Source organism: Hippocampus zosterae, chromosome 17 (assembly GCF_025434085.1).
Source record: "Hippocampus zosterae strain Florida chromosome 17, ASM2543408v3, whole genome shotgun sequence".
NCBI classification, from domain to species: Eukaryota; Metazoa; Chordata; class Actinopteri; order Syngnathiformes; family Syngnathidae; genus Hippocampus; species Hippocampus zosterae.
Genome location: NC_067467.1, coordinates 8634548 through 8659454, shown reverse-complemented (window position 1 = coordinate 8659454; position 24907 = coordinate 8634548). Strand labels below are relative to the sequence as shown.

At 45.7% G+C, this 24907-nt stretch overlaps 3 protein-coding genes across 6 annotated transcripts; 2 read left to right on the top strand and 1 right to left on the bottom strand.

Moving 5' to 3' along the window:
* The first annotated feature begins 1155 nt into the window (after positions 1-1155).
* On the top strand, positions 1156-5617 carry rdm1 (RAD52 motif containing 1). The gene is made up of 7 exons (XM_052049914.1): positions 1156-1387; positions 1477-1656; positions 3227-3352; positions 3444-3597; positions 4672-4770; positions 4864-4958; positions 5035-5617. The coding sequence occupies exons 1-7, from the start codon at positions 1289-1291 to the stop codon at positions 5098-5100; spliced, it is 819 nt and encodes a 272-aa protein (XP_051905874.1). The 5' UTR covers positions 1156-1288; the 3' UTR covers positions 5101-5617.
* A 441-nt stretch (positions 5618-6058) lies between these two features.
* LOC127590389 (integrin alpha-3-like) lies at positions 6059-19278 on the bottom strand. 4 transcript variants are annotated; one of them, XM_052049906.1, is made up of 28 exons: positions 17690-19278; positions 16324-16503; positions 16080-16207; positions 15857-15942; positions 15389-15507; positions 15160-15266; positions 14975-15067; positions 14482-14541; positions 13055-13214; positions 12806-12999; positions 12638-12726; positions 12437-12570; positions 12166-12243; positions 12022-12089; positions 11515-11651; positions 11296-11439; positions 11007-11104; positions 10792-10942; positions 10446-10529; positions 10154-10233; positions 9724-9801; positions 9551-9653; positions 8767-8943; positions 8470-8586; positions 7797-7910; positions 7113-7199; positions 6917-7042; positions 6059-6781 (listed from the first exon to the last, which is right to left on the bottom strand). In XM_052049906.1, exons 1-28 carry the CDS (start codon positions 17845-17847, stop codon positions 6626-6628), a joined length of 3306 nt encoding a protein of 1101 aa, XP_051905866.1. In that variant the 5' UTR covers positions 17848-19278; the 3' UTR covers positions 6059-6625. The 4 variants fall into 4 exon arrangements, with proteins under 4 accessions (XP_051905866.1, XP_051905867.1, XP_051905868.1 ...); XM_052049907.1 differs by having other exon boundaries at positions 16080-16186; XM_052049908.1 differs by having other exon boundaries at positions 17719-19278.
* A 1043-nt stretch (positions 19279-20321) lies between these two features.
* Positions 20322-24599, top strand: ifnphi2 (interferon phi 2). The gene is made up of 6 exons (XM_052048347.1): positions 20322-20675; positions 22760-22954; positions 23035-23115; positions 23467-23628; positions 23712-23789; positions 24410-24599. Exons 2-6 carry the CDS (start codon positions 22802-22804, stop codon positions 24503-24505), a joined length of 570 nt encoding a protein of 189 aa, XP_051904307.1. The 5' UTR covers positions 20322-20675; positions 22760-22801; the 3' UTR covers positions 24506-24599.
* Positions 24600-24907: the final 308 nt, after the last annotated feature.

Below are 24907 nucleotides of genomic sequence, written 5' to 3'. Positions count from 1 at the left end.
ATACAAATTACTAACCAAGTTTTGGATTAGAAAGGGAAACTGTCATGTGATCAGACAGGACCGATTTTAATTGGCTGAGCGAGTGTGATCATCGGCTATTTCATTGGCTACCACATGACGTCCGGCCTTTTTCCGGAAGCGCGCGAAATATGTGAACAAATTATTTTTCAAAGTTTATTAAATTTCAAATGTACAAAACATGTTGGCATAGTAAATTGTTAACATAAGAGAGAAGTGGTAACAGGCAACTCCTCGACTAACCTGCACAGTTTCATAGCATACATTTCAAGAATGAAAAATGACATAGTTCTCTCTGAAATACATAGAAATTCGGTTTGGATTTGATGTGTCTATTTTTATTTCAGTCATGGAATGACTCTTTGACAGAAATATCATACAAAACATTTTCTTTTGACAGAATAGAAAGAATAGGCAATTTCTGGAACAAACAGTGATACAAATATTTCCAGAAGGCATTAATACATTTGCACTCATCAAATGTTATTTCAATGTCTTCATGACAAAATAAACTGTTGTTATGGTCCAATTAAATCGATTCCTTGATTTAAAACTCAGAGGATGGGATACACTATGACGGATTTCCAGTGCTTTTGGGGCAATGGGAAATATAAAGAATTTAGATCACAAACATTTGGCTTCTTATTTTGAGTAGACTTGTAGCATTGAAATTCGGTTTGATAAGAATGGATACAGTTCACTGACAAAGAATTGTCAGATTTTGACATCAATCAGATTAGGATCCAGGATATTGTGTCAACCAAAAGCGAAGGAAGTGATTGGTTCACATTAATTTGAAACACAAGACATCACGACAAGAAATAGCGTGATTGCTTTGATAAGATTATTATTTTACCTTTTGTCATTCAAGTTATATTTAGAACAGAAAATCTATAGTACACAATACAAGAAAGGGTATAATGTTTCTTGTATTATACAAGAGGTGCATCACGTACCAAATTTGACTCTCGAAGCAATTTTGATAATTGATTTATTTCTAAACAAAATGTTTGTAAATCATTCTCCAGTAGTATAAAACCTGTGGCTGAAACGTGGATGTAATCAAAAATGTCAAATTCCCTTTCACATTTCGGTGGTGCTGACGTAAGAGCTTCGAGACAGAGGCTTGCCCTCTCCGCCATGTTCCCGGAAGTACCTCCGCAACTCGTTGGTGCGTAGAAAGACGGAAACTGAAACTGAATTCGAAGACTTTCAATTGGCTTTTGCTCACTTGCGGGTTTCATGAAGACATTTAAGAGGAACCTTTGCCATGGAGGTGGAGCTGCTGGACTTTTGGGTTCCTGTAGAGAACAACAAGACTTTGTTTGTGTGGAACATCACGCCGGACCTGACCGAGTCGTACATACAGGTCAATCCGACGCACCTCTTGTGCAAAATTATTTGCGTGTGCGCAATCACTTGAAGGTATTTGTGAATTCATGTGAGTGTGTGTTGTAGGAGCGCTTGCACGCGGTCTTCTCTTCCTTTGGTCCCCTCTACCTGGTGAATGTTCGTCCTAACGCCGCACTGAGCACGCCCGGTTTCAACGGCATAATCAAGTTCTACTCTGCGGCTCAGGCTCGCAAAGCCCAGCAGAACATGGATCGGCGCGCGCTCTTCCATAACACGCCGCTCAAGGTGCACTCCTCTCCATTTTTCCGACGAAATGTGAATGTGTTAGGTGTATGTTGTTTGCAATGTGCAGCCGGTGTGTATGTGTATTAGGGGTGTCAAGTCCACAGTATTTACAGTATAGAGCACTTTCAAACAGCCATCGCTGTATACAAAGTGCTGTACATGGAGCAATTTAACATGCACAATAAACGGTAAGACAAATCTGTAATAAAGGGGTAGAAAGCACCAAACGGTAAAACCAAGAACAAATCTAAATCATGCTGAGTCGAATGCCAATGAATACAGGTGAGTTTTGAGGAGGGCTTTGAAGATGGGCAGCGAGGAGGCTTGCCGGATGTTCAGTGAAATGTCATTCCAGAGAGAGGGACCAGCAACAGAAAAGGCTCGATCCCCTCTGAGCCTCAGTTTAGTTCTTGGTACTTCTAATAATGTTGTGGTCCACAGACCTGAGGCAGGTGTGTAGGGGCGGATGAGCTAAGAGAGGTAAGGTGGCGCGAGATTATTCAGAGATTTGAAAACAAAGAGGAGGATCTTGGAAAATAACTCTAAAATGAATGGGGAGCCAGTGAAGGGATGCCAGAGTAGGAGTTATGTGCTCCCTCTTACGAGTACCAGTCAAGAGGCGAGCAGCGGCGTTCTGGACCAGCTGAAGGCGCTTAATGGTGGACTGGCTGACTCCAAAGTAAAGGGCATTGCAGTAATCGAGCCGCGATGTGACAAAGGCATGAATTACTGTCTCAAAGTGTTCATGTAAGAGGAGAGGTTTTATTTTGGCCAGCTGTCTAAGGTGATAGAAGCTGGATTTAACGACGGTACCAATTTGCCGATCGAGTTTGAGACTGTTAACTTAAAATAAGGAGACAGGGGGCCCAAGTCTACAGGATGGAATGTACAAGGGCAACTGGGACCAAACGGTATCACCTCTGTCTTCTTTTCGTTGAATTTCAAGAAATATTGTGCCATCCAGGTTTTGATTTCTACCAGACAGGATAGGAGTGTCCTTAATGAGAAGGCGTCTTTCTTGCTCAGTGGGACATAGATCTGGCAGTCATCTGCATAGCAGTGGAAGGGAATACCATGTTTCCTTAAGATGGAACCCAATGGGAGCAGATACAACTTCAACTTGAACTGTCCTTGAATCATTTCATACCTCATGCATCAAAAACCGTATCGAATGTTTTTTTGTGGGAAGATGCTTACCCCGAATATGTATCTCTGTGTCTATATGTTTGTATATATGTGTGTGTATGTTTTTATCCTGTCATACAGGGGTGTCAAACTCATTTCTGTCACAGGCCACTTTGGAGTTACGTCTTCCGTCGGAGGGCTGTTATGACAGTGAAACCAAATAAATGTTTAATTTTCTCATCGTATAATTACAGTACTTGCACACAACAAATTGATGGATTACTAGTTATGAAATCCATCAACTATTTCAAATGAGTGGAAACGGGGTCAGAAAATTATCGCAAAATCTCAATGTTATATATGACGTGACAATTTTGGTACAAATTTAACAAGGATCTTGGGGCCTTGAATTTGTCACTTATGATATATAGTGTATACTCATCAGGTGAGGCTGAGCTCCCAAAAGACGCCTCACTTCCAGTCCGGCAGCAGACCCCTGAGCCACGCCCGCTGCGTGGAGTTGGCCAATCATTGCCTGGGATTCAACGGCTGGACGTGTGACATCGTCACAGTAATTTTAATTGATTGTTTTGCAATTGAAATGATTGTTTGTGGCGAGGGCAAGCATCGCCTGACTTAAGCACTTTCTGTGCGGCCCGCAGCTGAAGGAGCTTCCCCCTGAGGATGAGGAGGAGGAAGACAAAGCAGGCGGGCGCGTCCGTGTGAAGCTGGGCTGCGTAGTCCAGATCTCCTTTCCCCGTCACGGTGTCAGCACGCGAGGAGCCGCCGTGGTGGAAGACATCTTGTCGAACGCAGGTAGCTGTGGAATTTTATTACCCCCCCCCCCACCCCTCCCCCAAACACCGCCAACAGCTACCCGATAAACAAAGTCCAGTTGAAGTAGTGTCTTGAGATAGGAACAATTTCTGAGTTTTCCAAGGTCAGACCTCATTTGGCCAATGATGACGTCCGAGCTCTGTGAACTGGAGTCAACTTGAAGACAATTGTCAGTTGATGAGGTATTTGAATATGAACAGTGGAGCAACACATCTAGACAGACAGATATTTGGAATACATGTTATCTACAGGTGGAAGTTTGGGTCAAGAGAATATGAATAGGCGAGGGATCGGGTATTAAAAACTATTGCAATTAATCGGGGTGTTTCTGTCAATATGGGAGGAAAGTTTCCCTGGGGAAAAAAAATCACGGATAGGTTAATCGGATGGATTCAAATCGCCAATCTATATATATATTGCGCGTCGTCCCGCACGCGGTCTGTCCTTCCGTCTGTCCCTTTTCAAAACGTACCTACTTCACCGCGCCGCTGCGCGCCGCCACTGCGCCGCTCAGGCAGTGGCTCACTACGATCGCGCGGGCATCTTAGCGAAAAAATGTTGTCTACCCACAAGCATTGCAATAAAATTGTTAGTTATTTAGTAGAGCTAAACATCTCTTTATTTTCGCGATAAGCAATGAAGATGAACAAAAAGTTGAACCAAGCAACAACACTTTTGTGGGCCAAAGGCCCACCTTACCAGCCTTCCGCAGGAACTAGCTGATGAGCCGCCCGGAGGGCGGCGAACCAGCTAGTAAGTTATAATTTTCCTCATTAAAAAAAAAAACCACATTTAATAAGGTTTTATTTTTTTGGGAGGGGAAGCTTTAAAAAAAAAAATCATTCCAACAGCGATGGAGCATTTGGAATATGGGCGCTTTGAGTTATGTGATAATGGCAGTAATTAAACTAATATCTCAAGGCACCACTGCATAGTGATTGCGTCACCATGCCTGACTACCAAACTGATTTTGATAAAATGGCCAACTACATACATATGGCACTATAGAAAACCAACCGCACTTAATCAAATGGCCTGTGTGTGTGTGTGCAGGTCCTGAGATGATATTGCGAAAGCGCAGCAGCTTGTACAAGCTGGTACGCGACAAAGCGGCGGTGCAGGCCTTCTCCACGGTGGTGCTGGTTCTGCTAGGTCAGCCGGGCCCTCTCGCACCAGCCGGTCACCACAGCGAAGCCATACCAGCTGACGCCCACATGCTTGTGTGTGTGTGTGTGTGTTCGCCAGGTGAGGGGAAGGTCATGGTGGAGCTGCGACGCTCGGTCGAACATCTATTCCCTGAGGAGCCTCAAGGACTTATCCCCGTTTGCAACCGGGATGAGGTGAGCATTCGCGTGTGCGCTTGTCAGACATCCGATCGATGTCGGCCGATCCCGAGTGATGATATCATCACGTCAGGTGGAGAACCTTCCTGAAGATGAAGACCCGTGGGATCTCGAAGACCTGGACCTGACCGTGTGGTAGATGGGCCTTATACTTTCAGCAAGTTGCAATATTCAAGGTTTTTGAAATGTTTCCACTTTTTTGCCTTAAGATCCAGATTAATTTGTTCTTTGTCCAGAATTTATAACTCAAAACATCTCAAGTCATCTTGCCCCATTGAAATGAATGGAAAAGCCTTTCATTCAAAAACCTTCCAAAAATGTTTTTTAAATGAGAAAACTCCCACTCATTGTATTACGTAATGGGTGCAAATTCATAAGACTGAAACAGTTTTTGCAACTTTCTCCTTCAACTGTGCTGTCAGATGTGTGTTCCTTGGCCACCGGGGGGCGGTATCAAGGCCAATTCATGTTTTGCACTTAACTTGGTTGTGTGAATGTAGCAGCCAGTCGTATTCCAGCCGAACTCAAGTGATGTTCATGTAGTCGTTATTTGCAGGGATCACAAATACTGTCTGTGACTGAGTATATTGTCTGTCTACATGTGTTGCTGCACTATTTGTCTTGAAATCACTCGGGTATTAAAGCAGATAAAGCTATTTAGAAGTGTACTTCATTTACTACAACATAATAATAATAATACATTTTATTAGATACTAATTAGCATGAGCATCAGGCAATTCCTAAGGCAATTGTCCATTTTAAAAACACACAGTTGAAGTGTTTAGTTTTTGCGTAAACTTGTGCTGGGATTGTCCCAAACTAGCGTGAAGCCTCTTTTTGTTGCAAGAAATATTACTTTTTTTGGCTACCGAAATTAATGTGACCGCTACCTCCTATCGCGGAACAGCTTTGCAGACTCCCCTTCTCTGTATGTTGTGGGTTTCTGACGGGCTGCTTTCCATACCTGAACTTGCAAAAATGTTGTTAAATGTTGGCTAAGCGAGCGGAGTAGGGGTTGCTATTGCTTGTCACTACTTCTGTCTTTGTTGACTGTCGAAGTGTGTTTGTGTTGTTTGTAGTCAAATGGTGGCATTCAATTGACAGATCAATTAATTTAATCCACAGTTAAGTTTGACATCACCAAGTTTTCAAAACGCCAACAAACAAAGACTTCCAGACTCATTAGCTTAGCCTAGCATGAGCAACCAGAGGCCGGACAATTACGAGTTCTACACAACCAACAATACAAACACCTCATTTCTGAGCTCTCCATCAATATGGTAATTTACAGTCTTTAGTCATGACATTCAAATGCAGACGACACAGAACCACAGCCCACGCACACACGCTAAAGCACAGGTCACATAACGTTTTGGGAAGTGAGAGCTCCTATTGATGAAAAGTGACCACCCTACACACTTGGGAAAGAACCCATTTGCTGAAATTATTTCAGGTGCTACAATAGTGACCTTTGAACCATACTAGTTTTTCACAAACATTGTCATATCCAAAGCAAACGTAAAAAAAAATGTAAAAATCAAGACACATCTCAGAGGCGAGGCCGCGGGCAACGTGTAGTTATTGGGAGTGACCACCATTTTGGTGATACCCTCTGACGAGAGAGTTCCGCTTCGTTGTGGGTATGAGGTCTTCCGGGTGGCGCCTCAGTCCACGGCGGTCCAGGTGCGCCACTGTTTGGGTTTGCTTCTGGTTGTGGTCAAGACGGCGTCCTGACCCTCGTGGCGCTCCTCCGCCGCCAGGATCCGACCCTGGTGCTGGGCCGCCGCTCGCCACGAGCGATGGCGCAAAAAGAAGCCGCACTGTGGACAGGAAGGAAGTAGGCATGTTGTCACCAAGACCCAATTGGGAAATGAGGAGAAAGTCAGAAATGGGAGCCGAAAGCAAGCAGCAAATGAGCAGGAAGTGTGAGCTCGAGCAAGTGGGTAAAAAGCTACCTTCCACAGCAGCATGCAGATGAGGGCCAGCAGGCCCAGTCCACCCAGGACGGCTGCTACAATCGTCCACAAGGGGGCACCGCTGCCCTCCCTCCTCTCCACATCAGGGTAAGCATAGACCTCCATCTGCAAACAACTACAGTGTTGTATCAATGTTGTTGTTGGCTGCAGTCAACAGGAAGCCCGCAAGTAGCACCTGTGCACTGGGGGTCTCCGTGCTGATGGTGCCCAGCCTGAGGGTTGCCTGTCCCCGGAGCAGCACGGCCCTGGCGTCCATGTAGTGCTAACACACACACACAGACGGAGGGTTAGCTTCAGCGCTCCACTTATGGGGTGCTATGGAAAGCCATTTGAGCATTTCTTCCATATCTTCATACTGCCCAATCGCTAGATGGATATTTTTGCAAATGCACGATTGGTCATTCCCAACTCCTGCATCACTAAAATTGGCGACGGGACAAGATTTCCCCGGAATGACTCTGTCAAAATGGGTGGAAAGGACCGTTCAAGCTGATTACAATTCAGCAAGAATGCTGAACATAAGCATACGGATCGTTTTGGAGAGGACGGACCGTCTTCCGCATCTGGTGGAAAAAAATCTTGTGGTAGTTTTTGTTAGTATGATACTGTGAGCATTCAAGCTAAAACGACCGTTAGAAGTTCCTCAGAACTTTTCACTCGTGTAGCACACAAGTGTGTTAGTCAGCTTTAGTTGTGGAAAACGCATTACAAGTGCGCGTACTAGTGAGGACTATGAGCATACCGGTATACGGCCCGTAAGCTGGTCATCAAGGATGTGGAAGAAATATTCGACGGGCTTTCTGTAGTGCATGTGCAGCATGGGGGTAAGGGGTAGGGAGAAAAGGAAGAGGAGAAGAACCTCCAACATGGTGGCCTTCCAGAGGCGTGCTCGCAGAGTCACACTAGCGCTCTTCTTGACGTGCGACAGGCGACACACGAAGTGTACACACTTGGCACCGCCGTTCCTGCAGTCCTACTCACACACATGCAATGAGTAAGTACAGCAGGTGAGCCTTGTTGTACGTTGACTTAGGAGCTTCCGTGCTTTGGAGTCAATTTGCTCCCATTTCCAAATGGGTTTTGCCATTCCCAAAACACCCCAATTTTCATTTAGAAAAACAGCACTTCACTCAAGGAAAGAAGGTTTTACAATGTCCAATTACTTGACATAGTGGAGTAGTTGTGTGTTGGACTGTGTGTGTGCCTTTAGAGGCGTCGCCTAGTGAGTGAGGTCTGAAGTCCACAGCGGCTCCTTGCGAGTGTGTTCATTTTGCATTTGCGTTTGTCCCTTTGTCCCGTTCCTAAATGGCTTCAGTAAAACGGCGAGGGTGGCTCACCTTGCTCACATTGCCTTCATTTGACCATGTCTTTTTTTTTCCCCTCACTTGAGGAGCGACATATCTGCAGCTTGCTCAAAACTTCAATGTTGGCTTGCAACATAAATCCAAAATGGGCTAAACGACAGATCCTAACTCATGTAAGTCAAGGTAGCGCTCTGATGTATTTTGTGTGGAGTGGGTCGGAGGTCCTACCAGGATGTAAGACTTGTTGCTGTGAGGTGGGCTGCGGCCCGCTCGCTCGTCCTTCCGCACGTCGTCGTATTGTCTTGGACTCTGCCTCTCCCTCCCCCTACTCTCATCTCGGGAAAGCTGTGACACAACACAAGTGTGTTTAACATGTTAGACGAGATACACGTCAGACCCAAATGCATCTTTCCTGGGTTACACAGTTTAATGCAAAAAATTATTGGAGAAACATTTTTTGCCTCGATTTCCCCTTGAAAAGTTTCCCCTCCACTTTTGAGTTGAGGCGTCTCCGTTGTTACTAACCTTGAGGCGTAGCGGGTTGAGCACGTTGCCAGGTGGAAGGCATCGCGACTCGGCGCTTCCGTTCAGGGAGATCTCAGTTAGGTAGAGCAGCCACTTCCCGTTGGACAGCTCGCTCGGCCATTCGAACGCCAGCTCCAGGTTGCCCCGGCGATCCGGTGGCCTCCCGCCTACATGCACCTGCCGGATGAGAGCACCACTCACACTGGGGATCCTCCAGTACAAGTCAATGTGGACTTGCTCTAGGTTCCAAATACCTCCCTATCGACTATATAGCGAGTCGGCCATTTTGTTGTACTGTTGGAAGTTGTTTTCAGTGGAGACGTCATCTTTTACACTTCCTCTTTTACACTCTATCCCCATGTTACTTTCCATGACCTACAGTGGATAGATACAATACATACTCCGTTGGAGTGTGAGGTTCTTAAACGAGTTGCAGTTTCTGTCCCTCATAATGGACATTACGAGCTGAGATTCATCGTTTAATCTTCTACTCAAAAGCTGTGCTGAAATCCAAAGCGGCGCCATCTATGGGGATCTTTTAGTCATTACTCTTGGTGAGACCCTTTCCCACACCGACCCACTGTCAGACATACTAGATGAACATTCATCTATGGTAGTAGAAGCTTGAATCCTATTTGAACAATAGAATCGTCCATGGCAGTCAAGGAGTCAAAAATGCCCAAGTAATGTTCCAAAAACAATTTTGTCCACTGTAAAACATACTATACACTGTCTCCAGGAGTAGATAATGAGTGAAGGATTGGGAACGGAGCCTTGGACCGACCTGGAAAGTAAAGAGAAGCAGAGGGCCGACATCCTCTGTGGTTCTCATGGCACTCTCGCCCAAAACGTGACCGCTGAAAGGTGCAGGGCCCGGCTGACTGGTCCTGTCACAAGCCGGTAGAGGGTAAGACTGAGATGGGGTCCCCAAGTTCAAGGCTGAAGTGCTGTACTCACAATGTCAGGGACATGTCTACCGTGTAGTTGACCGTCAAGGAGACCCAGACTGGAGACAAGTCTGTCTGCTCGCTGAGTCTGAACACAAAAGTGAATGCGGTCGGTTGATGGTCCAAGGAGACATTTTTCAAGAACCACCTCATAATCCTTACCACGATGAAAAAAAAACTGTGCAGCCCTAAATGGCCCAAATGGGAATCGGTGATTACTTTGAACATTTCAACTTAATGCCCTGTTTTAACATAAGGGAACTGAGTCATATCGATCGATCTATGTCCTATCGCGCTTATGCTCATCAGGGTTGCCGGTGAGCTGGAGTTGACCCCAACGAAACTTAGCTGAGACACAGGTTTCACTTTGAACTGACCATCGCAGTTCTTCTGGACACTGGTGGTCAAATTTTGTCTGAGTGAATGATTATGAGTCCTACGTGGACATCTGAAGCAGTACTTCCACCTCCCGAGTGTCCCAACTGATCTCTGAAGGCTCCAAAATGATCCACACCTCAACCTGGAAGACAGCCAGCCTTAGTTTCAGTGTGGCAGGAACAAGAAACAAACATGAAGGGCCAAGGGATAAAAAAACAAATGGATAAGGAAAACAGAACCCACAAGGAACAAGGAACAAAAAACAACAAAGAACAGGAACGAATAACAATCAAACGACAAAGAACGAAGAACAAGAACAAAGAAATAGAAGCCAGTGTCCAAAAGGTTTCGTACTGTTCGGTTGGCTTTGAATGGGTTCCCCAGCTCGCACAGAACCACAGAGCCTTCCACAGAACATTGGACTTCCTGGACACCACCCTGGAAGGAGCACAGACATGGGAACTTTTGAGCAGGTCAAGTCCCAGTCCCGTTCCAGATAAGTTCAGATCAAGTTCAAGTCAAGTTTTGTCAGTGTCAGGTCCATTTCAAGTCCAACGGCTATTTCACACAGGTCAATGTTTGGTTCATGTCAGGTCCTTCATTGAAGCGTGAGCATCCTTGAGGATATGTCATGTCTCCCAAGACTGACTGGATCCAAGTCCAGTGAGGTCTTGGTTGACTTGGAACTCCTTCAAGGCACCTTTGTCCGGACTCCGGAGTAGACCAGTGCAGGTGGGACGCTAACGTTGAGAATGGCCAAGTGAGCGTCCTCTGCCGTGTTGCTAATGTTGACCCGCAGCAGAAGACGGTCTGCGCTGCCCTCGTAGAACCACACTTGGCGACCAGAGCAGCTGAAAGAAGCCTGTTCGTCAGGTCCACTTGGAGCAGCCAAGGTTTGAACTGCGTGGGACTTACATGCGCAGTGGCTGCTGCCTGGAGTCAGTGAAGTGGGCCGCCATCTGCAGGTTGCTGTGGCAACGGTTATCGGAACCACAATACTTCTGAATGTGAACCTGCAGAATTGCAACAGTTTTCTCATTCCCTCACTTGTTTCCACTGTTTGGTGGGAAGTAAGCAAGTTCAAGTACTTTGTTTCTCTATGTAAAAGACTCCAGGACCCTTAGAAGTCCAAGAGGGCCGATCTACAACGGAGCTCAATTCAAGACACAATTACAATTACTACTGACCCATAAAACGTTCTGACCTGAGTCTGGACTGGTCGGGGTCTGTGGCTGAGCACGGGGAAAGCTGCCAGGTCCTGGAGGGGGTCTTTGTTCCTGGATATCTTCTGGTGTAGAGATGCGTTGAGCGAGAACACCAATGCTTCCATTTTGTCTCGGACCGGAGTCTGCGGCAAAGTCTCAAACGGTCAAAGTATTCTGGAGGAACCGTCCACTTCCTGTCGGCGTTCCCAAAGTCTCACCAGCAGTCCGACGCTCAGAGTTCTGCAGCGATGCTGACGAACCAGCATGAATCCGGCGTACATGCTCTGACCATTGCCACGAAAATGTAGACGGGGGTTCAGGCTGCTGACATCTGCCGCCACGGTGAAATGGATGGCTGGCGGACACGCGGATACAAACATGATGTTATCCCTGACGCACTTTCAGCATTTGTGTGCGCGCGTGTGTGTTTATTTGTGTTAGAAATAATGTGACCTTGATACTGATTGGTCCAATTAGAAAAACAAAGTCACAGAGGCTCTTTGTGTGCATATGTGTATGAGATTTATTACACACATGAGGACACTCAAGGACAGTTTGATGTCATGAATGTGTTTGTGTGTCCTACTTGATTACCAGTTGACTTTACTTGAATTGCCAGTGGCATGCTCTCATTTCAACCAAAACAAAAACACAAGCTTGATTATACTAATGGTGTCTCTATCCAAGCCAGGCCAGGTGTGTGTGTGTGTTGCAGGTCGACTCACTGATGCTGTCTTGGTTTCTCGTCTCGCCAGTGCTCCGTATGTATGAGAAACATACCTCCACCTCAATACTGACAAACACACGCGCACAAACATGTGGTTAGCAATTTGTGTGTGTGAGCAGGTGTCAAAGTTAACAGCTCTCACCAAAAGTCGCAAGTGTTGGGGTCAACTCTATTTGGGGACACTCTTATGGTTTTGTTGAGGTGAATCACCGGACGAGTTCTGCAAACCATCAACACAATTTAACCAGCCGTGGAGTACGAATACATTGCTGTTCCAATGGGAAAATTCTAGCAAATTATGATGACTTTGGAACAGCCTAATGTCGGACGATTTTACAGATTTGATTGCTTTCGATTTTATTGGGCCCTAGCTGACAGCGACTACGGGCAAAATAGGAACTGTGAGCATGTGCCTGAGCAGGACTGTGGTGTCATCCAGAGAGCCAATCAGGAGGTCTGGATGTTTGTTGCCGTCCACGTCCAGTCCAGCGGACAACGAGAACCCAAAAGTGGAGAAGCGAGGAGACAAACTGCTTCCGCTGATAACCTGCGGAGGGCGCCAAAATGGAGTCAGAGAGTACATGTGTTTGTGCGGATGTGAACCTGTTAGGCACCTGGCTGGGTTGAGTGGAGATGCCGGTGCTGCTGCCGCGCCAGATCATAACACTTCCTGTCCCCTGGAACGGAGCGCCCACTGCAAAGTCTGAAACGCGGCGTCACCGCATCACACGATCACATGCCATCATTTGGTCGCACTCCACGACAGGTTGAGCATTCCTCACCCTGGAAGCCGTCTTGATCGAGATCCCCAGCATGGGCGACGGCCATTCCAAACGCCGAAGCAGGCGGCCCCTTCAGCACCAAAGTGGGTCTTGAGAGGAAGTGCCCCCTCACGTTCATGTACACGTAAACCGCCCCGCCCACTTCTTGCTGCCGCCGGAAGTAGAAAGGCGCGCCCACCAGCAGGTCGCACCACCTAAGGGTCACATTCCGTAAGACATCGCAACCAGCGAGGACTCAGCCTCGCTTACCCGTCATTGTCCAGGTCTGCGGCGGCCACAGCGTTCCCAAAGTACGAGCCCGTCTGCTCTCCTCGCAGCGTCTGCCGGATGGCCAGCAAACCACTGCCGCCGACTTTGACCGCCAGCATCACTGATCCACGAGCGTCCTCTTTGGTGTCTTTTGGAGCGCCTGCTTAGGGGAACACCTTTCAACTTTTATGACATAACCTTGACATCAGCTTTAGGTCTATGTACTAGTACACACTTTGACCTCTTTAGTTAAATCTTTCAGCAGCTGAAATTTGCTGGGCGCGAAGGCATTGAGGTAACAACACGAGACTTTGGTTCCGGCAAAGAGCAGGAAATCAACATTCGGACAGCCAAGACAAAACACGGACATGCAACTGAAAAAAAATCAGGGTTGCTTTAGTGGCACCTGGCCAGCAAACTTTGGTAGATTTGAGGACCTGTGAAAGGCATGCAAGTAAACCTTTGCAGCATAATGGGCCGATCCAAAAAGGGTCAGCTCCTGGGTCCCAAATATTGATCATTGGCGCCAAGGTTATTTCGGCTGTGAAACATTTTTGTCACAGAAAGAACTCCAAAGTTCTGTGTTTTAGCAATGACAAGTTGTCACGATAGCTCTTAATTTGAAAAGATCGCTAAAGGGTTTTGTTGTTCTCCTTGGCAAAGTGCAATCCCTCAGTTATCAGGTGCCTTTGAGTGGACCGCTGCCATTGTCATGACGAGATGAGCACTTCAGCCGATTAATGGCGGTGACTAAACGGCTGGGAAAAAAAATGTCTGCTTCGCACCCAGTGACAAATTTTCAATGTTCTGGGAATGTCTGCACCTCTGCAAATATGAGTGAGTAGAGCTGAAGAAATGTGGGGTGAAACCATTAGTTTCCAATATCTTCTATGTACATGTCATTCATTCCAAAACAATGGGGGAGATTATCCAAAGCCTGGCACCAAGGTCAAACAATCTTGATTGCCGAAAAGAATCCACTGATGTCAAAGTAGAAAGCCTGCCTGGAAACAGGAGAAGGTTTGGGGCGTCACCTGTTGTTTGCCTACGAGATCGTCCAGAATGCCCACGATGCGAGATGCTTTGCCACATGATGAGTGAAAGACAGATTGTTGGGCAACACTGATGACTATTGCTGATACTCCCCAGAGACACATTAACAGAGTCATAAATCGAAAAGCTCCACAGGAAACATTTTTAAATGAAGAAAGGCCTTTGGAAGGATGGTAAAACGTCAAACAAACGACATGTGCCTGACCATCACCTGGATGACTCACAATTTACACGGACATACGTAGTACATGGACCTGAAGCTGATATGAAGGAAATGGAAGAAGGAACTTCCATAGATGCTCCTCAATGCAAACATCAATCAATATGTCATTTCAGCCGTCAGCTGATTGGACAGACACAAAAGAAGTCATCACCTGTTACTATCGTGATGTCATCCTGTGAGAGAAGACCTTCTGCCTGAGTGACTGAATAACCTACACAAACACACACATTAGTTACATAATATAGCCCAGCTGTTAGCATGTACCGGTACTCTTAATCTTATGTAAACACGTGTTAGCTTGCTAGTAGCAAAAAGCCTAGCCTAGTCTTCATAGTGTGTACCCTCGCTGTTAAGACATAGCTGTTAGCATGTAGCCTTGCTGTAAATACAATGTCTTATTGTAGCAAAACAGCTTTCTGTTAGCACACAGCCTTCTTGCTCTTCATACGCAGCTCATAACTTGTAACTGTTCAACTTTGCTGATCGCACATCGACGTTAGCATGCAGACTTCCTGTCATCACTGTTAGTAATCAAGTGGCTTAGCTGTTTGCATGCTTCTTTGCTGTTAGCATTTAGCTTGATTGTTAGCAGATAGCTTAGCTGTTAGCAGATGTGAAGAAAAAGTGTTGTGAGGACAACTGACCTAAGTAGATGTTCCTGCGTTGCAGATTTGGGAAGGAGCTACTCCTGGTGTCAAAGACGTCATCAGGATTGTTCCATCTGACATGGATGTTTCCTTCATTCAAAGAAACGGCAGACAAGGAGGTGGAGGACAAGTCAAAGAAAACTAAAAATCAGGAGACGGAGAAGATGAACAAGGAGTCTGACCTTGCCATTGGTAACTTCCCGGTGATCCGATGATGATGTCATGACGAAAGATGGCGGCAGACATTCCCGAGTTACACATGACCTCTCCGCGCATGTCGCCCAGGTGACTGTGCACACACACACACACACACACACACAGACGTGCATCACGGTGAGTGGGCAAGGCCTGTTGACCTTATGCCTCTGTGACCCACCCACTCGCCACTTGACATCCCACATCCTGCCATACCTGCACACCTGTTCGTCAGCCTCGGTGTGGCGCAGATCGTTACCGCGGAGATAACAGCGGCCGATCATGTGTCTCAGTTTGAACGCGCCGTAAATCTTCACAAAGCGATGGCCGCACGCCTGAGGGGGCCACCAAAAGCACGTTAGTATGTTATATAATTACTAGGATTGACTGTCACTTGGCTCAATTTGACCTATTCAGTTTATACTTTTAAATCGGAGTTGGGTATAAAAAATGCGTTGTTTTGACCCAATTTAATGTATTTATTTAACCCTAAAATTTGGGTTGAACTGGAATAACCCAGATTAATTTGACCCAATTTGTTATATTCATTTAACCCTACAAGTTGGGCCAAAACTGAATAACTCAATTTTCTGGCTCAGGTTTTTGGCTCAAATTGACCCAAGTGTGGGTTGGACCTTTATGAACACATTGTGTCAAATTTAACCCCAAATCACTTGGACTCACCAGAACCTGCCCCCCAGGTGGCCCCTGACTGGCCAGTGTCACGCCCAGCCACATATCCTCCACCAAGTCCTCGGATGGCTCCAGGTCTGAAACGCAGCAAGGACAAGTAGGAGAAGGATGAGTAGGAGGGGCCTGTGTCAACTGGTGGGCGTGGCTTCTCCTGCTATCGCAACGGTCCTCGCCAAACAGAAAGTAGTACCAAGAGAAAGTAGGCCAGCCTCACCTGGCTTGATGAACGGCAGCCTCCTGCAATCCGATTGGTCGCTAGTGATCGGGCAGATGTACACGCCCCCGGTTCGATTGGCCGGCACACCAGGCTCCGCCCACTCCCTCGGTGCGCCCACCAATAAACTTTGACCACCCAAGATGACGGAAGACACACAAGTAAGTGCTTTGCTTGTGTGTCTTGTGCGTGTGTGTGTGTGTGTGTGTCCAGCTCTACAAAGGCAAGGTCAGAGGTTACTCACAGGTGTGTGCGTGACTTGAGGTCGATATGCAGAGCGACGGAAAGTCCAAACAAAGTTCCGTCTGCTCCCGTCTTCAGTAGCGGGAAGCGCGTGTCTATGTTGGATGCTGCACATGCTACCACATACACACTCACCAACGCACGCACGCAAGTCGCCATGGACACTTTTGCACATACACACCTTGAAAGGCCACACATACACGCATGCATCACGTCAATAAAACTAATAAATGTGAAGTGTAAGCAGTAAAACGCAACTTGAATGTGATCAAATGTAACGTGAAAATGATCAAAGACACCTTCTAAGCATGTCGGCAACAATGTGAATGTAACAAAACAAAATGAACATGATCAAATGTCATAAGAATATGAACAGAATTCAATGCTTTACCATTTACCATAAACGTTACATGAACAGAAATAACATGCAATGTAATATAAGTATAATAATCTACGCGATGTAATGTGAAAGTGCTAAAACATAACTTGTCTGAGATGAAATGTGTCAAGTGAATGTGCAAAAATATAATGAAAATGATCAAATCTCTCTTAAACATTTAAGTAAATATATGTACCGACACTAAAACGTGACCAAAAAAAACAAAAAAAAACGTAACGTAGACGTGATAAAATGGCATGTAACATGTATGTAATATATGCATCGCATAAATGTCATGAAACGTGTCACGTGAAAGCCGTGAAATCAACGTGAGCGTGTTAAACGTAAAGTTTACGTGAAACAACGCAAAGTGAATGTAATGGAACGTCAAAAACGGAATAAAACGTGCAATTTGAGTGTGATAACGCAACGCACAAAAACAATGCAAACGTGAAAAAAATAACAAACATAATAAAACGTCACAGAAACACGAATGTGCGAAAATGTGACGTGTTCACATTTACAGCTCATGAATGGCACATGTAACGTGAATGTGATAATATGTAATGTAACGTGTAATACGAACAACTAATGCCCAAACATGTTACTTGTTATCATGTCATTGTTAATACAATAAAACTAAACCAAAGTAGGAACATTGCACCAAGCGCCATTTACAATAGGATATATCGAAATATTTCCAAGCAGCAACCTTTTGAAATCAAAACAGAATATTTTACTGAAAAAAACCCCTCTAGCGCCTAAAGAGTTAAAATGCGCATGAACGTGATCAAACCTTGAATACGTAATATTATAAAACAACTTGAACATCAACGTGTCACGTAGACCAAATGAAACGAATGGCAAGTTGTAAAACGGCAATTCGCGTAAACTCAAACTTGACCGAGGAAGAACTCGGACGTCATCAAATGTAACGTGAACATTTCACTCCTAAAATAGGTTTTCGAAAGGAAAAGAAAGCAACAACCTGTTGAGATGAAGACGCGGCACAATCACCTTCGTCGGAGCGCTCGCCACCCGCTGTCCTCTTCGTCCACCTTCTCTCCTCCTCCTCCTCCTTCTCGTCGGCCTCCTCATTCTCATTCTCCAGCCGAGACGCTCGCAAATGAAATCACGTCTGCACATCCGCCCACACGCGCGCGCGCACGCACGCACGCACGCACACGGCGGTCACAAATGGATTTGCGCGAGGGCACCTTCATTGTTGTGTTTTATGAGGCGAGTGCGTGTACGAGCCCGCGCGCACACGCACAAGCTGGGCTGTTTTTGCTTCCCGTCTTTGTGATTCGGGCTTCCTTTTCGCTCCTTTCTTATCTTCATCATCATCAAGATCAAATTGTGACTGAAAGACACACCCACGCGCACATTATTTGGTCAGCACGGCGGCCAACGAGATTACTTTTGACATCAACGGGACACGATTGCACGACGTTTAAAATGTAAAAAAAATAAAAAAGGGGAAATAGGAGTCAACGTTATCTTTGACCATTTTTACACTTCTGACAAATTCAATTTTTAAAAAAGCATGTGCACCTGGTAACTGCTCTAAATGGCCTCCTTCCTCATTGCAACAAATCCTAGTTTCCTTGCTTCCTTAGTTCCTCCCTTCCTTGCTTCCTTCCTTCCATTAATCTTTTGTTGCATCACCTAATCTTTCTCCTTTCTTTCCTTCCTTCTTTCCTTTCATGCATGCTGGTTTCTTTTGTTAATCCTTCCTTCTGTCCTTCCTCCTTAACTTACGTCCTCTTTTGACCTTATGACCTTTCATAATTCCATCCTTATCTTCTTTCATAACATCCTTTTTTTGGTTCCTTTCATCCATCCTTCCATCCGTTTTCCTTCCTTCCTTCCGACTTTCTCTCCTCAATCCTTTCCTTAGATAAATTAGCTTTGCTGATTAGAAAAAAAGGGGGCGGGGTCTTTGGTTGGGTCATGCAGAGGTCATGATAACCTTAAAAGCTAACAGTCCCTGATGGCATTGAGGGGGGCAGCTGTGACATCGTGACAATTGATTGTGTACTGAACCCCCCCCCCCCCCCCCACACACACACACACACGCCGGTGTCATTTGTTGATGGCAGTGTGTCATTAGACAGGAAGTGGCTGGAATGGCAGATGGGCCGTGACAGGAAGTGGAGTGATTGCGGTTTGTTTGGATTGCGTGAAGGAAGTGGCGAGTCACGTTTAGGGCGAACTAGAACTAGACCCTCATCTGCAGTTCCAAACTGGATCACCGACAGTGCCAGTGAGACAAATGGCTACAAAATGGACCTTTGAATGTCAAGCAGCTAAAACAAGCAGAGCTCTGACGTTGGGAGAGATGGTAAAAGTGATCAAAATGAAAGATGGAGGAAGCAAAATAAAAGACATGATCCAAGAAATGGATGTAAGTGAAAGTGAATGCTGATCGTAAAAATGAAAAATTTCTTGCTGCAAACATGATTTCGTTGTGGAAGAGTTTCACTGTATGAGGTTTTTTTCCCTCCTGAAGCCCATGTCAACCAGTCTGAGACAGAGCCTAGGAGTCCCTGTAGTTCCGCGCGGACCTGAAAGCAGCAAAGCGGCATGTCCGTCATCGTCACTACACGCTCGCCCGCCTACCCAGGTACCTCCGGCACCTGCCTCAAAGTTCCAGAGGTAGGTTGTGATGAACGGCTGCACCTCCGATTTGTCTTACTGTTTAATGTGCATGTTAAATTGCTCCATGTACAGCACTTTGTATGCCGCGATGGCTGTTTGCAAGTGCTTGACTTGACTTGACAACCTGCCCAAGCAGCTCCGTGCTGGACTGCAAGCGTCATGGAAGTTTGAAATTTAACGGCGCTAAATGGAAGTAACAGTTCGTACTATTGAATGCTGACCGTACCTTTGAATGCTGAGCAGTTATTTTGCCGAGAAGCAAAGTTGCACTAGTCTGTACTCTTGTGTAGCTGCTCAAAATGCTGACTGCGCTGGCCTTCACCACCTCCCAATAAGATAAAATGAGAGCGCAAGACCCGGAGGAGGAGAAGCCTCCCTTGACAGATCTGTGAACGGGGTCCCTCCATGTTTTTTTTTAATCTCATCATTTTTCATAAATACTTTTGTTGTCTTGTTTTCCCTGGACTAGACACAAGTTCCCCCGGTCACGAGACGGATCCTCACGCCCGTCCCGACAGTCAGACTGGTCTTGTTGCTCTTAGAAAACAGAACCACAGTGAGTCCACTTGTACTCAGCAAGTGTGAGAGCGCGAGAGGGGACCTCAAGTGGAAATCAATCCTGATATTTGCTCAAACTTGTTTGCCGAGTGCAGAAGAAGAAACAATCATAGGGAATTACATATCAAAGTATGAAGATGTCTCTTTTCAGAGGCGAAAGCAGTCAAAGCACGCGCGCGCCAGCCATGCAGTTGGTTTTCTTTTCCGCCTAAAAGGCCGACTTCCTTTTGAGGTCTTCTTAGAAAACGTCGAAAGTGAAAAGTGCTGTGCATGTGCGTGTGCGGATGATGACATTAGGGCGACCGCTGGAAAGCACGCGAAGGCTTTCTTCAAGTTCCTTGTTGCTTTCTGGCCTAGTCCAACTCACTGAGCCGGGGTTCACATTTCGTCTGAAACTCATTTCTCATCCTGCATCCTCTTTGTCCACCACTGATGAAATCGCACCACAAACTTGTCATTGCTTTCATGCACGCCTTTCTCCTATGATGATGATGATGATGATGATGATTTGGGTGTTAGCAGGCTTTTCAGCTTGTTGGTGTTTCCCCAAGAAGACGGAATCCAAAAGTGCGAATGAAAAGCAAGGTGGAAATTTCCCACTTTCGAAGAATTGCACGAAAAGGCGATGACGGCCGCCAACCTGGCCCACATCAGCGCCGTCGCCGTCCCCTTTAAAAGACGGCTGCGCACGCCTGCCCCTGACACAGCCGACAAATCGGGAACCTCCGACACCTCCAGGACCTGCAAGACCACCAGTAAGTAATTTCTCATGGGGTGATCGCGAAACCCAAACGATGACTGACTTTGTACTCAAACAGCAACTTGCTCAACGTCCGTATCGCTTTTCATCCCAGAGCGTTACATAATTCAAAGTTCGGCATTTCAAAATAAGAGCTAGAGATTTTTCAAAACCAAGTTCTGGGAGGAAAGAAGATAGGGGGCAAGTAAAATATTTTCAAAATGATGTTAAAAATGCTTTGAAAGAAAAAAAGAACCCAATCATAAAAGAATTTGGTGTCATACAAAAGCAACGTCTAAATAAGCTTTGTGTAATCAAACGGTTCCTTTGGAGCGGGTTCCCAGTGCTCGGAGACTTCCACTTGCCTGGCTCTGACATTGGGATGCTCTTTGAGAGCTGACACTTCAATTTGACATTGAAAGTGAACATTTCTTTCAATATTCACCACTGCCAAGTTTGACAAACACAAATGGCAATATTGCACTTTCCAGACCTCACGATTGGTTTCCTAAAGAAAGAAAGAGTGAGGACCCTAAGAAAATGTTAACGCTTGCTTTTTCTGAGAATTGGGGAAATTGGATGAGGTCCTGGATTCAAGGTTTAGACGGTGTCATATGCAAATCGAAGCAGGCATGCTGCAACTAAGTATATACACATGGCGAATGAGAATTTATACGACGGCAGTCTGACTCAACAAATACAACAAGGATACTTGTTTTCAAATTAAAACATTGTTTCATTGCACATGGGAAAGTTAGACAATTTTGGCAAAAGGTCAATCGCTTTGAATCCCCGCCCTTTTAGTTGGAATGACAAGTGCGCTACAAATAATCATAATTTTCATCATAATTATTGTGACAACAAATAATTATTGTGGAAATAATAACAAATCACAAGTCATAATAATCTGAATTATTTTTTCGTATGCCGACATAGTCTAATCCGACGTTGGTGTTCTTCAAAAATAATTTGATGAATCCAATCCACGTTTCCGTATGAGCTGGCATGTTTTCATAGCGAGTGTTGTTGCATTAATTGTGAAACTAAAGAAGGCTTCCCGCCGCAGATGATGAAGATGACGAGCGGCCATGTCACGAGAGCGCATTTTTTTTCCGTTAAAAACCACATTTTTCAAAAAGCGGAATCGGCTTCAATTTTCCCTCATGAAACGCAGCCTCGGATCGTCCGCGGAAGTCAATGACGTCAAAGTGGAAAATTTGTGAGAGGAGGCTGCCGTGGGAGGAGATTGCCGGGGTTCCTCAGGGTTCATTGTCAAGTCCTCCCACAGTGGTGGGTCTTGCGGTCAAAGTGGCATGCGTCATGGCTAGTGCGGGCTAATAGCACAGTCAACGACACAGACAAATGCAACTCAGCTATTCAGCTACTTTTCTTGTTCGTGTGTGTCGTTCTGCAGAATTGTCATTCTGGCGATTGAGAAAACGTATTCGTGCGTTGATTGGCCGTTCTTTTGTTTATCTATGCCACAGACATTCAATGCTCCTCCACTAGTTGTCTCTACCTGTTGCCATTGATTCAACCGAAGAATCGTTTTGTTACAACCGAACAGGCCCCGTTTTTACTCTCAGCACATATAGCAAGGCCCTCTCCATTTACACTAGTGAAGTGAGGACATGGAAACCAAATCCTCGTCATTTCAATATGGATACTTTTTGTGACATTTTTGTTTGGTGGTCTGCATTGAGATGTTTCTTTACAATGGGCATATGTGACTCCCACTGCCTGAGTCCTTGTGTGGTAGTCCAAATATGGCCCTCAAAGAAAATACTGATTCTGATCCTGAGATTTCCTCTGGCTTCTTTGGGGTTCGGTCAAATAATCCTGGTGGCACTGTCAAACGCACTTGCCTGATAAGAACGCCAGCAAAGTTGGCCTGAAATTCGTTGCCGATTGTCCAGTCTGGTGGAAATGCGTCCCTGGCTTCAGCTCTACCTCTAAAAGATGGCGGAGATACACTGACTCACCTGGTGGTGCAGATGCATCCCAATCCTGGTCCTGGTTCAGACTGTCTTGAGGTTTGGATCGGGACCAAGACCGACTGCTTGTCACGCGTGTACAAGCTCGCTCCTGACATCCAGACAGTCTGCCCGATTTCCACAGCCTACCTCCACCTTCTGAAGCATTATGACTGGATCCGTCAAGACCATGTGGACCGCAAGTGTCGCCATCGTGATGATGCTCCAGCTGCACAGTGTCCATGTGATGACAGCGACCGTGCCAGCCTGCGGCCTCCCGGGAAACGTAGTTCTGGAAGCCCAGAACTTGCTCCGAGACCTGGTAGGTACCCACCTTAGAACTCCCACGTGTGTTCTATTTTTTGTCATTTGAACCACCATGCTGGTGACTCTGTCCCTTAGGGGCCGCTTTTTCCTGTCCGCTGCCTTCCATACAACGGCAATGCCACCTTTCCTCGCAGAGCCTTCACCAATGGCACTCGGGTGAGCTCACATCTATGCCAAAGACGACCGTGAAATCATTGACATGACGTTGAGATTCTTTGAAATTGAAAGAAACTGAGAACTGACTTTCGATTTGTACCATGTCACCGGACGGACAAGTTTGAAGTTTTTCCACAAAAAAAAACACTCATTTGTTCATCGTGGTCGTCTCGCAGCATCACTTAAAAGCTCTTTGACCAGTAGAGCACCGTCCCATTGAATGCTATCTTAAAAATCAGCAAGTTGTCGGGGAACGCACAGAATACATCTAGTTGTTCAAGACGCGAAAATATTTTGGCTGAAAAAGGCACGTGATAATAAAAGTGCTGCTGTGCCATTGTGGGTGTGCAGTGTCGCCAGGCCTTGCGGGCGCTTCACGAGTCGCTGCAGGGTGCGGAGCAAGTTTTTGAGGACTACGACGTAGCCTTCGGAGAAGGCGCACTTGCGTGGGACCGCCACATGCTGGACGACTTTCAGAACCTTCAGAACCGCCTGCTGCGGGAGGGCGGCTGTGTGAGTAGCACCACCCCAGCGCCACCTGACTGCCTTTGACTCTTCTGACTTGATTGACAGGCTGCCTCTCTTGTTGATCGCAGGTGCCCACAACCGCCGCCAGCCCTGATCCCGGCATGTCGGCCTACTTTGGCAACGTGAGCGCTCTTCTTCAGCAGCAGGTAACATTTATTTAATAACCTTTCTTGAGTCAAGACACATAAACTCTCACGACACACAGTAAGGCACAAACGATAAGCAGTGGCGCCTTGACAGACGAGATCAATGTGTTCCATGGCCACGCTCATAATTGAAAATACTCGTATCTCTAATCAACTTTTCCTATTGAAGGCTCTGAAAGTGCCATTCATCTGTTCAAGCGTCCCCCACAAAAAAAGTTTGTTTTTAATTTGAAAACAAACTAACAAACAGTGTTAATGTTACAACAGTGTCATAACATCATTCAATAGAATTTAAAACATTCAGTCACCAGTTTTGTGTTGATGATTGAATGTCACAATCCAATTCAGTGTTTCTCCCCCACCTTGGCCACTGTGAGAAAGCAGTTTTTAATGCAGTCATAGACATGAAGGAAGATAAAGACGCTCCTTCTTCTCCTATAACTGATTTTCCGTCATAAGACATTTTTTCGAGGAGGATAAAGAATATATCCTCTACCAAGTTATATATAATTATATAATTATATAATATTATATAATATAATTATATTGTATTATATTATAATATAATTATATAATTATATATAGTTATATAATATCAGTCGCTCTCTCTGCCCAACCAGGAGAACGCCACCTGTGGTTGGTCAGTGCTGCGGCGGGACATGCTCTGGGTCCTAAAGACGGCCCTCCACCGACACCACAGCTGCTTCAGCTGGTGACAGGAACCGCGACATTTACGACTACACGTCAATTATTTATATATTTATATTATTCATCCTGCACTTTGTAATAAATTTCTCTTTTGATTCGCTTCAAAAATGTGTCTTCTCTCCACGGGCACCCAGTGAGTTAGCTGCTGACTGAACTTTCTGAAAGTGAGTTATTATTTTTAGTCATCTTTCAAAATAGAAGAACTATGATGATGAGTCATCAACATTTGCTGAGCAATCAACATTATCATCATCCTCATTATCGGCGGCATAATCATCACTTAGTACAATCAAAAACGACATGCGATCAATCATGTGATCCCAGAGCCCTAGGGAACTTAAAAAATGTGTGGCTGCACTGTGACGGGCTATTTTGCTGAGCCTGCGTGACATGACGTCACGATGCAACGC